The sequence below is a fragment of the Crassostrea angulata genome, chromosome 3 (genome assembly GCF_025612915.1).
Source record: "Crassostrea angulata isolate pt1a10 chromosome 3, ASM2561291v2, whole genome shotgun sequence".
Lineage (NCBI taxonomy): Eukaryota > Metazoa > Mollusca > Bivalvia > Ostreida > Ostreidae > Magallana > Magallana angulata.
In genome coordinates this window covers 44,807,841-44,824,529 of record NC_069113.1, presented here as the reverse complement: position 1 = coordinate 44,824,529, position 16,689 = coordinate 44,807,841, and the positions used below count along the sequence as shown (strand labels likewise).

The 16,689-nt window shown below is 32.6% G+C and overlaps 1 protein-coding gene across 1 annotated transcript in view; it reads left to right on the top strand.

Annotated features, from left to right (window-relative positions):
* LOC128177574 (U3 small nucleolar RNA-associated protein 15 homolog) overlaps positions 1-16,689 on the top strand; it is a 36,121-nt gene that overhangs the window by 12,698 nt on the left and 6,734 nt on the right. Inside the window, exons 5-8 of the mRNA XM_052844326.1 lie at positions 1,872-1,926; positions 2,046-2,171; positions 13,325-13,460; positions 15,843-15,927. Of these exons, the coding sequence (XP_052700286.1) occupies positions 1,872-1,926; positions 2,046-2,171; positions 13,325-13,460; positions 15,843-15,927 (402 nt within the window). The remainder of the gene's footprint in view (positions 1-1,871; positions 1,927-2,045; positions 2,172-13,324; positions 13,461-15,842; positions 15,928-16,689) is intronic.

The following is a 16,689-nucleotide window of genomic DNA, read 5'->3' as shown; positions in this document are numbered from 1 at the left end:
CATACTTAATACAAATGTTCACGTTCAAAGAAGTATAATATATACAATTTTCTGTGACTGTGACCTTCCCATGATCTTGACTTCACGATTCCTTATTTCGCAGTTGCGCGGTTTAAAACAAATTGATCAGTATTTTTTTTTATTAAACGAAACAATTAACAAAGATCAACGAATATTACAAGTAATGAAAATCAATTCAGTGAGAAATGTTTTTAAATATTTTTTACATGGAGCACAGGGTCATTTCCTTTTCATGTTGGTCACAGGACCAAAAGATTCTATGTGGGACTGGTTCAGATATACATTGTAGGTATTTACCAGATTTTGTTTGGATACTAGTATTGTTTTTGCGATCATAACTGGTAATCTAATTACAAGAAGTGATACTGCCATTTCTACGAACTTTGTCCAATCCAAAACGATATAGGAGTCACTCAAGCACTTTTTCATTATTTTTATGTAGCAAGATAATGTATTTACGAAGACCGAGAATTGCCATAGCGCGCATATTTGTCCCCAATGCCGGGCACTCTCTCTCGTTCATCAAGCAAGCTCCACAATTTTGTTTCTCGTATTAGAATTGGTATTTAGGTTCGCAATTAGTTCGCATCTTTCAAGATGGAATATATTTTATACCACTTTACCATATGTTTAAGGATGATATCCCATAGCATATGTCAGCTGCCTCGTTATATACAATGAATTATAGAAAATCCACCACGAATTTGATAATTTTAATGCATGAATGAATAAAATGACACGCCCTTTTAGAGTTGATAGCTGGGGTCGGTTCTTATTATAATGAATGAGGCTCTATTGATGATGTTGTACACCCCGTACTGTGAATTTTGTTCTGGTTTGTGTCATTGTTCTTTCGCTGAATAAAAATAAATATATAATGGATGGACCTTGGTACAGTATCGTATATGAAGAAATGAAGACCATAGAACAGGACTTGTTGACATATATCGTGACATTGTTTGTCGCAAAGTTCTCACTCATTGTTAGCAAAATAAAAAATAAATGCGTTGATATTAAAACTTATCAATTATGTAACACGGAAGTGAATGTACAGTCACGTTGAACCGAACTGTAGGAAACGTGACACGGCAGGTACAGCAATAAGAGTAATATTAAGAAACGAAATTGTCGGCGCAAATCTTAAACCACTGTCTATAAGTTCATAACCGCGAAACATAATATTAACATGTGAAGACATTCTTATAAGCAGGATGATCCGACTCCTTAATTTTTCTTAGATATTTCCCTTTGTGAACTAAGAAATTTAGTCATTAATCGATACTGTATACAGGGAAATATTTGCGCCGTTTCATTTTCGCCCCTTTCGCCCTCGTTGTCAGTGGGCGAATTTAAGACTGGGTAAATTCCAATCTTCCAAAACATCTATCTTTAAACACAACTATTGCCTTGTTGAATTCAGGCGGGGCGAAACTGTTTGCAAGTGAAAAGGGACGAAAATAACACGGGGCGTAAAATACCTTGTATATAGTATTGAACAGTTCCTTTTTAAAAGCTGCACAGAATTTCATAAAACTTCGTACATAGTTTAGACGATGCAACGTGCATATTACTAGGAAATTTCAGTGACAATTCTTTATTCTCTTAACAGCATAATTTATAGTGCCGATACCAGTAAAACATTTTTCTCGAGAATATAACATAATTTGAACTAAATTTTTTGTGTATTTCATGCTAACCCGGCCATTCATTACGTGTAACATTGTCAAGTAATGTTGGACTAATAATATTATATATGTAATTGAGCCTGCTCATTTTTTGTTTTTTGTTTTTTTTTACTTATTAGATATTATGTATTTGTATTTGTAAGTGTTATTTATTTTTTCCTGCAGGACTATGTCCGTTGTGGCATTGCTAGTGCCTCCAGCACAGACCTTATTTTGACAGGTAATATAACGTATTAACTACTTTTATTAACTCGCCTACATGTAGGAAATAATTAAAAACAGCAGAGCGTTCATGACAATTGGGGATTTGAATCTTTTTTCGCATATTTTTTAACTTAGGCTCCTATGACCACACTGTAAAGCTGTTCGATACCCGGATTAATGACTCCGTGATGACGTTTCAACATGGCCACCCGGTGGAGAGTGTCCTGATGTTCCCGAATGGCGGAATCTGTCTGTCTGCAGGTACAAACCCGCCATTTTACTTAAAGAGTAAACCAAATTTTATTAAAATGGGCATCGAAAGAACACGAAAACCATTAGTTTCTGCTAAAAAAAACATCTTTACTTTCAGTTTAAATGTTGCAAGAACAACATCCGAGTCTAAGTTCATTAGATCTCATGTTTGTGAAATTTTAAATAAAAAAATTACCTATTTGATAGATTGAATGTAAAACGTTCATAACAAGTGCATGTGCTTAATATCAGTGAGGCAAACATTGAGTCCTTGGATACAATAACATTAGATATTTAATTTACCTAAACAATTAGTCTATACCCTTGGTATTTGCAAAAAGTTAAAAAGTTAAAAGTTAAAAATTATATATATATATATAATTTGCAGTAGTCATAATATAAAATATGTCAGAAAGGACACTAGTATACAATGTTGAATGTAAAACGTTCATAACAAGTGCATGTGCTTAATATCAGTGAGGCAAACATTGAGTCCTTGGATACAATAACATTAGATATTCAATTTACCTAAACAATTAGTCTATACCCTTGGTATTTGCAAAAAGTTAAAAAGTTAAAAGTTAAAAATTATATATATATATAATTTGCAGTAGTCATAATATAAAATATGTCAGAAAGGACACTAGTATACAATGTATATTATAATATCGTTTTTGTTTGTTTGGTTTTTTATGAAAAAAATATTCATTCTCTATCACGGACATCTGCTAAAATGAATTTAAAGATTTAATTTATAAATTTGATAATATTTATTCTTTATAGTTCCGAGTTTTTTCTAAAACGAAAAGAAAATAATTTCATGCCCTTAATGTAAGTTTTGATTGTGGGTATGATTTAATGTTTTGTCTAAAAAACTCAAATCTTACGCATGGACGCATTTGTAAACCAATTTTATTAAAATGGGATTTAAAAACAAACCAAAATTCTACGTTGAACGTTGAGGTTCCGGTTTATAAGCTAGGAATAGTAAACTTGAAGACAGACTGGGTTTACCGTTATCCAGAAACAAGCCGCTCATGTGGTAGATGTTTCCTGCATCAATATCATCATTCATCATCCACTTTGTTCTGCACTTTTAATCTCCCTGATAATCTCTGATATAAGGTTTCCTCAAATTCAGCAAAATGTTTTCTTTTCGGATAAATTGGATGAGAATGTGACCGTCTCCTGTCGTGGTTACGGCTCAACAATTTTACGGCTCATTGACTGCGGGACTACTGTCGAGTTGATGCCAATTTGGGTTCTGGGACACCTCCTGAATCAGTGGGGACCTCTGTGTCACTAATGGCCCTGTCTCCACGGAAGGACAGAATCTATGGAAAAAAATCATATTTTTTGTGATCTTATCAATTTGATTTCTTCCATTCGTTGATATATTTACAGAGAGAGAGAGAGAGAGAGAGAGAGAGAGAGAGAGAGAGAGAGAGAGAGAGAGAGAGAGAGAGAGATTGAGAGAGAGAGGTGTTTTTATAAAAAGGATTCCTACAAAGTTATAATTTGTTGGAAATTGTATTTTAAAAACCTGTAAACCAATGAATTTAAACAGCTGATGTATTTTACAGTCTTCGAACAGTAAAACATGCTTTTTTCTCAGTGGTATGATTTGAAGTTGAGAAAAGCCAGTCACATCTGATTAGAGGAATTTCGAAAACGATGATATCATATATGATAAGATTTTTTTCTGCTTGAAAAATTACTTATCTGTTATGTTGAAATTTGAGTTATCTAATGGAGTTTTATTAGAATTTATATCCGTTTAATTGATATTATCATAATTTTTGTCTTCTTTGTAAATTTAACGCAGTCAAAAATAAATGCAAAATATTGATAACACTGGTTGGAATTGAATCCCCGCCCAGCGGAGAATGAAGGCTTCGGATAGATAGGGATTCAAGTTATTGGTGATTAATATTGATTTTATTGCAATCACTGTTTCTCGCCTCACGATACTACTATGATTTGTATGAAAGTCTTATCTTCGCTCATCTTACTTAATAGTAGCATTAACCGTTTCATCGTTTCAATAAAATTCCGAGCCCGATTTTGTTTTGGGTTTATCGGTGACTGCGCCGTTAGGCTGTAGAAAAACATTTATTCGATATCTCGGGATTTTGAAGTTTGATATTAAAACATGTGTGATTTATAATGTTATTTGTATAAGTTTTTGTGCTGTTTTAATCGGTCATATCTGAACGCCCATGGAGCTGAGTTAGGCGCATTGTTTTATAGGATTTTTATACATTGGACCGTGTTCCGTGTCTTTGCCCGGTTATGTGTATCAGAAATGCGTTAATCTTAAGATTATTTCGGCGTGCCCTTGATAGGTTGCATTACAAATGGCTTAAGAAATATAGAAGGATGTGTATGGGTTACGTGATTGGATAACGTCGCGATATCAATCGGACATATGAAAAAAAGAACAAATCTTATGGGTAAAAAATTGAGAAAATATCAAATTAGTTATATTTGTATAAAATTATTGACTCTGATATAAAAATCAATATTTCTTATTAAAAGAAAGTTAAATGATTTTGCAATCCTAAGTTACTAGTTTTTCAGAATTAGTATTCTTATACATTGTGTCATGGAATTCTATGATAAGAAATATTCTGACCAAAGGTAAAAAAAAAAAATTTAAAATATGGTTTAAGTTTAACAAAAATGGATGACGTCATTGTTTGCTTCAGTTTTGATTTTTGGTGCAGAATCGTTAAAGGTAAAATCTTTTATAAGTTTTTAGAGGAACCGCTAATGGTAATTTCAAGATTGTGCCAGTTGATGAAAATCTGAACTTATCAAAATATATTTAACTATTTGATAAATGCTTATTACCTGTCATTGCCAGATTTTTGAAAATCTGCAAATTGCAAAGTGACCAAAACCAAAATGGTACTCGAATGCCGAAAAAGTAACTAAGGCTAGGCACTGAACTTGTCGATGTGGATCACACTGGGTGGATAATGCTAGTAAGAAAGTATATATATGCTTTGACTTAGAACATGCGTTAATAAAAGAGACATCATGGCAATTCTAAAGCGGTACCTCCCCTGCTGCCCGGAATCAAGAGACGACTTCAGTATATCACCTCCCGTCCTGGCCCGCCACGGGTTCTAAAGCTTAGAATCCGTGGTAAGTGTTGCCAATGTGGAACTACTTGTACAATAAAATACATGAACATGTCAAACATTCTTTGATTCCTTGTGAGCGTCTTTTACCCTGCGATCTGTTTGTAATTTATACACGCGGTAACCTCTAGTGGCCTCCATTATCAAGGGTCGATGATACTGTGGTGCGCCATATTGTGAGGGCGCGAGGGGATGCGTCTGGTTTCGGCCTAATTAAAACAATTGTCACGTGTCATTACGAGACGTTGATACAATGCATTTTCTGAGTGAAGTTGTATCAACCAAAGACAACAGGACAGGCCACACCGTCACCAAAATTGTCATGCAATTTACTCAACTCGGTCCTCAACTCAATTTCTTCAAATAAAACTGCATAAATTTGAGGTCAGAGCTCAGAATTGAGGCTGAGTATTGACCTGAGGAAAATTGGTGATGGTAGGGGCGTGGGATGTTTTCCCCTGAGGTTGTAATGTTGTCCTCGGTCACATGATCAATTTATGGAGACATGGTTATTTTTTCATATTTTCAAATTATAGTATTGTATAGGATATCAAATAAAGCATTTTGATGACATATTTGTTGTTAGATATCCGTATAAATCTTGAATTTCAAAATAACTACCATTCATCTTTCAATTAAATATGAAAAATCACCCATTAATATTTTCTTTCACTATTTATGTACTTACAGTATTAATAATTGAAATTTGTAAAACAAGTGAATTTTAAACACAATTAATAGTCTGGAATATTCGTCTTTATTTGCTTGTTTATTTTCCTTTGATTATGTGTTAACTTAATTTTTGAAATTTGAAAAAAAAATTAATGGGGAGGGAACAAGTTATTAGAGTTTTACTGGTTATTATTTTACATGTATGTGCTAGTTTGTATTACAAATGACTATTCTATCAATGGAACGCAAGAAATGAGAAATTATTGTATAATTAGAGAAACGATTTTTTGTATACATTAGTCATTGATTTCGGGACGCTTGAAGTTTGGTGTAAGTTAAATTATGAACATTAATAAGTCAAGGTCTCACATTTCACAGCAGGCCAAGTTAAAAAGGGTACAAATTTTATCTTAGAGAAATCTACTTTTAATTCTTTATTACTTTGTATCAAAACGATATGTATCATGTTTAAATTTATGACATTATTCGTACCAATGAAGTAACGGGCAGTACACGTGAGTATAAAGAAATGCCGGATGATAGATATACATTTATTTAAGCCATATGTTCATTTGCAGAATTACACTTCTATAAAGATTTTTATTTGCGTGACATTCATCAAACATCAAATTAGGGGGGAGTTATAAGCGAATTGCTCGTAAAATATACACAAAGTAATATACTGGATCCTGTACAACATTAAGGGAAGCGTTATAGTTCACAAGTTTCTACGTTGTAAGAAGTAAACAAGAGTTATTTCATGATGATTTTAAAATGAGTGTAAACACTTCTACGGATATTTTGACCGATTTGCATACACCGCATCAAGATTCGATGAATTTGTGCATTCTTAATCACGACCTGCTTAATATTAACTTTGGTCTTTATCATAAGCTTCAAGATTTTCCATGCTCAATAATACAAAGCGTTGTTTTAATGACTTGCACTGCACAAAGACTTACAAAACTTTATTTTAATTCCAGCATGTGTGATAAGAAAACAAATATGCAATGAAATTCTCGTTTATTTAGGCAACCAATTGTGGTTTTTGCACATTTTTCTACATTTTTTTTACCCATATGACTATACAAAAGCCGAACCTTTCTTTGTGAAATAAGAGCTTTTGTATTTTGAGATATTCCTTTAGTTCTTCTGCATAAATATATTAACAAATCTCATTTTGAAATCTGACCGTCGTTTGCAGTTCACTGGAATACCCATTGACATATTTCGGCTAAATTTATTTGTTATTTCGACTTCTCCTCATTCTGAGCGCCCCATGTCTGCTAGAATTAATTTGAAAACAATCATATTTGAAAAGTTCTCCTGCAGACTTTTGCACATGTTTAAGTAATTAATCAAGAAACAAGATTTGGCGTTTTAATCACGTCCAACTCACGTCTAACTCTCGCTGGCGAGAATTCGACCTCTTCACTCTGTCGTGTTGATGTAGAGTTATTTCTCAAATCGGGAAAATCTACTTGCCGAAGCATCTCAGACTACAGCTAATGTCACGAGAGTGTTGTCACTTGATAATTACTTTCATTAAAATGTTAATTGAAAAATATTTTCGATGAAGCGCTTTGCACTGTTGAATGTTTCAAGCTAACTTTTTTATTGCATGGTATGATTCACCAATCAATGGTAGAAGCTATATAAATTTGGCTACATCTTATAAATTCCATCATATACCGGTAAATTTATATGAACGTGTATGATTTATACTTTGTATATCAATAATTCTACAAATTTTACTCTACTTATCGTAAGATTTACATGTACGAGCAGTGTTATGAATTTTATAATAGAAAAACTAATGCTTTTGAAATTACTTCAAACAAAGCGTGTTTTTTAGAATTATTAATAGTTTAGTTCTGTACCCTGTTATATATCCACGACCAAAAGGTTATTGAAGTGAAGACGTCACATTCTTAAAAATAATTTGAAATGGATACGTTATTTTTTTCACAATGTACATGTAGATCGACTTGATGAGTTACAAGAGTGTCGGAGATCAATGAAGTTGAAAACCTTAAACATGTTACATGTAATATAACTATCCCTTAAAATTCCCATTTTAAGATTAATGCATTTTTTTCAGAGGTATATTTCAAAAACAAGCTTCAGAAAGACGCGTTTATGTAGTTTGGTCTTTTGATGAATTCTTAATTGAAATGTTTTGTTTCGGAATATTTTCAGAACATTTGTATATTTTGACCTTTGATGATTTTTGCGCTTGGAATGCGAGGTCACACTCGAGTGAGGAACTAATTTTATGTTTCTATTTGTTTTGTTTGTTGAAGCTCAACAATCAAATCTTGTTAAGTAAAAATATACTCAACCTTACCACTTCAATAAAATTGATTTTATGACGTCATGCCAACTGAAATTTTACACGAAATGCTTATAAAAAAGAGAAAAGTCTGCATTCCTGGTAACAAGCCGTAATGTAGCTAAAGTACTATTACAAATCTAGTATGCTTGTCAGATCTGGCCATTGGTTCCAGCCAAGTTTCTACCTCTTGAAAATAAAAGAAGCCCTTTACATTTTTCTATTATATCACTTTCTAAACGATGTTTTAATAGATGAAGAGATGCCATTTTCCATAGATCGCTTCACGTTCTTAGAGTAGATTTTCGAGTACGACATCAGAAATTGAGAATAGGTGATCATCAGAAGCCAAGTAGGTTTTGATTTAGGAGTGGGAGCCTCTTTATCGCCGCTGTTCAGCAACAGTTGCTTTAATTTATATTTGTAGTATAACCATACCACGAAACACTTCACTGCAACATTAATGCTTCCTTTTCTTATCGGTGCGTTGAGTTTCCGGGAATTGTTAGCAACAGAAAAAACAGTATTCTGCAACGTGGTTATCTTTAATCATTTAAATATGTGTATATTAATGTACTGTATGTCAAACTAATTTCGTGATATTTTTCTTATACAATGTCTAAAAGTATTAGTTGATTCAAAATATGTAATCTTTAATATTACCTATGTGAAAAAGATAATTTATGTCATTGGAATTTGCAAGTACTGTAGTATTGATTGTATTAAATAATAGATGCTTTACTTTTCTTCTACTTTTTCTGTCATTAATGCTGAAATGACGGATGCCCGAATTCATCTTGCAGAATTTACGAATTCCCTGTGTAAAAGACAAAGATGCAAATGCACACGCAATTAAAAACATGTCAATAAATGTTAAGACATATAAAATTATGTTTCATCTTTGGTGTTTGTAACAGACGTTGATAAAGCACGAACTGAAGGTGCATGTTATATTACAAAAAGTTTTATTTTGAAACTCAAAACATCATCAGTGTTTTGTAGTGGAAATCATCGAAGTCAATTGTATGTTTATGTTTAATTAATTTTTTTTTTGATTAATGAGACAATTAAAAAAAAGATTACTGATACTAAATAATCTTTGGTTCTTTTTTCAAATTCCGGGTAACAGCGACGCTGCTGTGGTTTCTTTTTTATCTGCCTGTTTCAAAGAACAAGTGCAAACAAACTTCATGACTTTGTCTTAGACCCCATCAGTCTTAATAACTAATTTGAAGTTATTGCTCTATTATTTATCCCAGAGAAAAATAAAGCTGAGAGCTGCCTTCTTTTATGCCGGTGATAGTATTGTTTCTCCTGGAATAAATTGGTTCTTACATTCCAGTGGCTTTATACAGTTAAGTAGCAACCGCTCTTGGTCATTAACCCGATTGGTGGTGATTTTTATATCTACCGAGATATAGATTCTGTTGATTGGCTCTCTGTAGTTTCGAGTTTTGGTTCAATTTTAATGTATTTTCTACTTTGCTGTATACTTTTTGAATGATTTTGCTATGTCCACTCCTATAGATTGCAACACACCATCACTAAGAATAGTTTGTTTGTTCAGTCGCTTTATATTACATCAGTGTGTTCTCAGTTAGGAATGGTGTATCTTTTTTGTAGATGACATACAGTTAATCGCGCTGTTTCTCCTCTTCCCATTTAGACAGAATGTAGATAACCCGCATATTAAAAACATCCAAAATCATTTTCAAGATACCTTCTACATTTTCTGCCTCATTTCCTTTATACAGAGAGATGAAAATCTGTCTATTAATACCTGCGTTCAACCATGTCCTTAGTACGGCACAAATCGCGTGATTAATCATTTATTTCACAAAATAGCAGCTTTTACCCCAGATTGAAAAATCATCAGTGATGAGGCTGAATCTAGTTTCAACAATTGATATTATTTGTAGTAGGATACATGTCTGCTCAGATCAGAAGCGATGAAAGTCTTTTTCTGCCAAACTTATCCATCCTATGCCGTCTAAACGGCTTTCCTTCTGTTTCTTTTTAATGATGCACATAACGCTATTGTTATAAAACAGGTCCTAACATTTCGTCTTTTGCTGCATGGCCAATATTTTGCTGATATTTACAGACGTTCTGATTTGATTATTTCACCTTTTCTCTGCCTAAATTTTCGACATTTTTTTCATATCTCAAGATATATACTTGTAGGCTTCTTACTTTTATTAAATCTTGATCTTCATTTATTTCATTCTTAATTAAGGCTTTACAGCCGGTCAATATTTACATTAATATGACACAGATTCCAAACGTATAAGCAAATGGAACCAGAAAATATACAAAATATGTCAAATAAGGTAACAATGCATTTCAAAAAATTTTAAACATATATTTATATATATTCCAAGTTCGTATTTTTTACATTTTATAAACTTTAAAGTTGCACCAGTATAAACATCAAATATTTTCCGAAGAGGAGATTGAGAGGCTGAGGCCTTACTTTGCAAATTATTTTTGGTAAAAGAAATATCTTTTTCTTGAAAGTATTAGTATGGCATCTTGTGTAATTAAGAAGTCCGAAAAATATCATGTCTTGACTGGTTGGTTGGTTGGCCATGATTTCAAACAAATTCCATTTTTTGCGGTTCTTTACGCATTGTTGATCCAAAAAAAATCTTTAATCTATTATATTTTTACCTTATAGGTTCTCCGATCCTTAGCCTCAATTTTTTCTATCATAAAATGTTATTTATTCTTCAAAATTTATACATGTACATTGTAATTGAAATAAAATATATTTTTTATGCTATTCATGCATTTTACGAAGTTATTGCAATTTTGGCCACGATGGGTATAATGAAAAAATATATGTTGAAATCGAATTCGAAAAGAAAACGGTTGTACCGGTGCATCGGTGGCTCGAACCCATTTACTTTTAGGTAATAGGTAATAGGAGCAAATAAGTCAAGCAGTTCGTTGAATACTTGTGTGTAATAAGACTACAAGACTAATGAAATTTGTCTACATAAAAGGCAGATTTATGGTATAAATTAAAAAAAAAATCACGGACAACATAGAGTTATCGAACATTGCTGAGGATCGGAGATCATTATGTGATAAGCACAATACAGTTGCCATTTTTATTTCATAAACTGATATAAAAGAAAGTATTTTTTGAAAATGTTGAAAGAAAATTGCTAGTAATTGATGACATACCGGTATTCCCCAATGTCAAGTTGATTGAGCGAAATGGGGGTATACATGTATTAGAAGTTGTAAAAAGAAAATAAGCATGTTAACCCCTCAGCTATATTTTTTTTTTTACTTTTAAAGAGCAACATATATAGATCTTTTAAAATTCTAAAGAAAAATATAAGCCAGTTTACCATCAGATTACATAAATATGTAAAGGTATTTCAAATTTTTAATAATCTTTATTTCTTATATGTCATTTCCCCCTAAAAGTCTTTTTCATCGATTAATCAATGAAAAATGACAACTGTTATATGTTCATGTAATTTGATTTTTAAATTTATATTTAAAACTTTTTTTTTACTTAAAACTTGTTATTAAAATGGGGGCATGCACAGTGTGAAAATTCTGGAGATTGATTTTCCATATAATCTGTTACATTTATAACACATGGTTTTTACATCTCGATTAATGAACACTATTTCTTGTTTCCCAAGTTTTGACACTTTAAAACATAGATTTAATTTATCAGTCTTTTCTAAAATCAATAATATAAACATTTACCTTTAGGTAATGTATATATGTATAATAAAATGCAGTGAAAAATTGCATATCGTGTACCAAAGTTTAGTTAAATGCCAAATTGTGCGTCTCCAATAGCTTTATTTTTCAGGACAAATTTAAAAGTCGGGAGTTCAGTTTATCGGTAAAAAAGTTTACAAACATTACATATGAGTATAATCTTTGTACTGATTAAAGGCTAAATTCCTGTTTTTTAAGGTTTGCATAATGAGTATAAACACTTTGAAAAAAAAAAACTTTGTTTAGAATACTATTTAAAAGTTTGTTTATAACAGATTGCAAAAATTCTTCGAACTTAATAAAATACTTATTTAATGCACGGTCATCACTAATAGATATCTCCATTCATCTACAATAAATTAAATCTTATTTCTTTGTCTAACTCTTCAAAAGTAAAAGAGATATTTTCTAAACTAAAATTATTCTCATGATAATCTGGTACATTACGTGGGGAATTGAGATTACCGAAAAACTCTTGTATATCACTTTTTCTAAAGGAAAAGGCGGGCGGGCAGGCGGCTGCCAAAATGGTACCCCCATTGTTCGGATAACTCCTCCTACAGTTTTTAAGAAAGTAAATTGATGTTTTGCATATCAATTCTACATAGATCGGAGATTTGCATATTACTTGGATTTTGATTTTTGATCATTTATTTAAAAAAAAACAGCTATGAACTTTGTCATTTTCTCGCAGAATATTGCATATAGGGTACCCCTATTGTACGGGTAAATCCTCCTACAGTGTTCAAGATAGGGAGGTTTTGCAGATCAATTTTGCATATATCAGAGACGGGCATAGTACTAGGACTTTGATTTTTGATTATTTATGAAAAAAATACCAGGTGTTGAACTTAGTCATTATCTTGCAAAATATTGCATATAGAGTACCCCTATTGTACTGATAACTCCTCCTACAGTTTTCAAGATAGGAAGTTGTTGTTCTGTAGATCAATTTTTCATATATCAGACGTGTGTATATTACTTGAATTTTGGTTTTTGATAATTGATGAAAAAAATACCAGCTATTGTCTCGCAGAATATTGCATATACACTGTAGGGTACCACCTATTGTACGAATAACCCCTCCTACAATTTTACTTATATCAGAGATGTCAGTGCATTTTACTTGGATTTTTATTTTTGATCATGGATGACAAAAACAATAGCTGTTGAACTTTTATACTTCATTGCATGATACTTTGCGATGGAAAGAGAGAAAAAAAGGGCATGTTATCATTTGTACACTAATTTCATTATTATTTTAGGTGGCAATTACATTAAAGTCTGGGATCTTTTGCAAGGAGGGCGTCTACTTTCAACATTATGTCATCACCACAAAACTGTGACGTCACTTGCCTTCTGCAATAATTTTACGCGAATTCTGTCCGGATCGGTAGACAGGTAACGTAATAACCTATATGTATACGTTTCTTGCAATATAACAGTTTTCCTCATGCTTTTTTCTCCTTTCGCCATTTAAAATTTTAAATGTTTGATAGTCTTATTCAATGAATTGATAACTTATTTTTGTTATGCAAGTCGTTCTCACGCAAATGTTTTTCAGCATGCTCAACTAACCGGAAGCTTTGACACTATAGTAGTTTATTTGACCCCTTTTTCTTGTAGAACGCCGTGTCTTCTATAATCCGAAGCAAATTCTCGTAGGTCTAAAAGTCCATTGATATTTGCTAAAAGGATGTCTTTTTAAAATTGGTATTTGGTTTTGGAAAATCCGTGAAATAGTTTTCGAAATAGTTCTTTCCCTGTTTGTTGTAGAAATAATTTATAGACAATCAAGCATTATGCTATATATTCCAATTATTGCAACGAACAATTAACAAGCTCCGAAAAATGAAGTGCATGAATAAAAACGGCATATGTTGTCTGCTTACATCTGTAAAAGTATCTTGATATCCGCCTTAAATACACTGCTATAACAAAGAGAGAATCGCCACGTGATGAGTGTTAATTAAGATTTATCACAATCAAATGTGACATTTGAATTAGCCAAGGTATGCCTAAATTTACAACAGTTAAGAATTTTGGTCCCCCCTGATGGGCCGACTAAACACTGACGGTGGCCTTTTTTGCATATCATTGCGCGGCTTAGCGAGAGAGCGCGGAAATCTGATTTCTGTATTTAATTATTTTATGAAGTAAGTAATTTTAATGTTTCCCATCTGAAGGATGTCAGTTGTATAAAACCAAATGCCGAGCTCCTGCTGCGACTTAAAGCATTGTACAATTTCTTAGTTCCCTGCCTGTAGCCTTTAAATTGAATTATATCCACAACAATAAGTGAAATGTGGACTTGATTCCTAAGAGGGGATTTATGGATATAAAAACTACGGCAAAACAACACACAAACTCGGCACGTTGCGCCCTTGGGACAAGGGCAGTAACTCCAAATCTCGACGCAGTTCCAATTGAATTCATAGATTTTGGCGTGAATTAATACCAATTTTTTATTGGTTTATGAGTTCGTCTTTTATTTCAAGAGATGCTAAAAATAGACACCATAATGGACGTAATCTCTTTAACCTTCATAAATTGATGAATCATTCGGAGCCTATTGTGTGATTACGCCTAGTCGACATAGCATTCCTGATGCTAATGCGCCGCGGATGAGTATGTTTTCTGGTTTGAAATAATTGTAGGTATATAAGACGGGGCATATTAACATGACTTAATCAATTATGCGTTTTTAATTCAATCAAGTATGCATTAATCTATTCCTGCTGATGATTTTGACGGCAGACGCACATCACTAGGGGATCGCTTGTTGGCAGTATGGGAGAGGAATTGGAAATATACCAGTGCTATTTACTATTATTTAATCTGTCACTCAGTTATATGGGGTTTTTTGAGATTTTTGGAGGGGTTTTTTTTTGGGGGGGGGGGGGGGTAATACAACTTTTTTGCACTTCCTAGACTTCATGTAGCAAATTATTTAATGCAGTTTATCTTGAAACTATCAATGATTACATTAATTTAAAGGTTTATATTTTCATAACATCGGCCCCACCGTCACCACCTTTTCTCAAGTCAATACCCAACCTAAAGTATGACATTTGACCTCAAATTGAATTATGGACTTGTCTCTTAAAGATTAAAGTCTGAAATTTGAAAATGTTGATGACGGCGGGGCCAGGGGTATTAAGATATTAACTTCATACCATACCATTTTATACCATCCAGCGAAAGACTGTAAGGTTTAAGAGATTATTGTAGATCAGACATTCAAAATTTTCATGTACATTATTTTAAGGGATAAAAAACGGAAGAAAATAAACTCAATTCACGTTTTGGCGTTGTTATTGTTGTTGCTGTATTTTTTTTAATAATATATTTTTTTGGGTTATTCGACATCGACAGTTACGTGAAAAGGGGGCTTATTGCACATGGAACTTTGTGTAATGTTCTTTGAAATGATGTTTTTAATTAATAAACCAAAAAAAGTGTCATAATGAAGGTTTTAAAAATTTTAAAAGTTCCAAATGGAATCGGTCGACATTCATTACATATGTTTAAAGCTGCATGTAAAAAGGGTATAAATGCAGATTACAATGTAAGTAAATATATTTATTTTGTAAGACAATAAGCTTTTGATCTCGTCCCTTAAATTTATGGAATATTTTGTCACCACGTATATTGACAAACATAAACAACATGCATATGTGCTAGACAAAAACGTTCTAAGAACGGATTCAGATGTAAAATCTAAGAACATCAATAATGCGTTGGTGTATATTAAATGTCAGCTTGATATTGTTATTGTTTCAGACACATCAAGATTTTTGACATCAGTACCTACAAGGTTGTGCACACTCTGGACCTGCCTGGTACAGTTCTTAGCGCTGCAGTCTCAGTAAGTCATTGTTGGCAACCATTGCTTTATCATGAATTAAAAAGTAAACAGATCACGTGACATAAAAGATAACAACTCCATGCATTGCCAGTTTCCGGTAAAAAGTCAATATATGGATAAACATAGTCAACTTGGACAAAACAGTTTTTCATTTCCTTTTGGGATAAACCATTTTATTTAACAAATTTTTATGTTCTCCAGTGTAATTATCAATCTCATTCATACTAGTATTTTTCACAAACTAAGCAATATCCTGTTACCAAAAACGACAATAACCCCCCCCCCCCACACACACACACACACTCAGAAACACAAGATAGATGGATGAGACCGTCATTTATTATATAAAAAAAAGACCCACGTTACAAATTATCAAGTCTTTGCAATTTTTTCTCACTCTTGGAAAAGATCCTGGGTGTTTCTCTTATTTTGCAAAAAATCATCAATACATGCATCCATTTTAAAGTGATTAATATGATGCACTTTTAAGAGAAATCGGGGTGTCTATACATATATATTTACATCTACTGAGTATTTTCACTGTTTCTTAAGAAGAGCCGATTGTGATTTATAGCTCTATAGAAACTAACGGAACTGAAATCTACATTATTCAGTTCTAACCAGCTTATCGATCTATCGAAAATGTTAGCAACTTAGAGAAACTCACGAACTGCACGAAGTTACGTCAAATTCCCATATACTGTTTAAATATTACATATACGTGATAACACAAACGCACACATGGTTTGTTTTTTGTTTAAT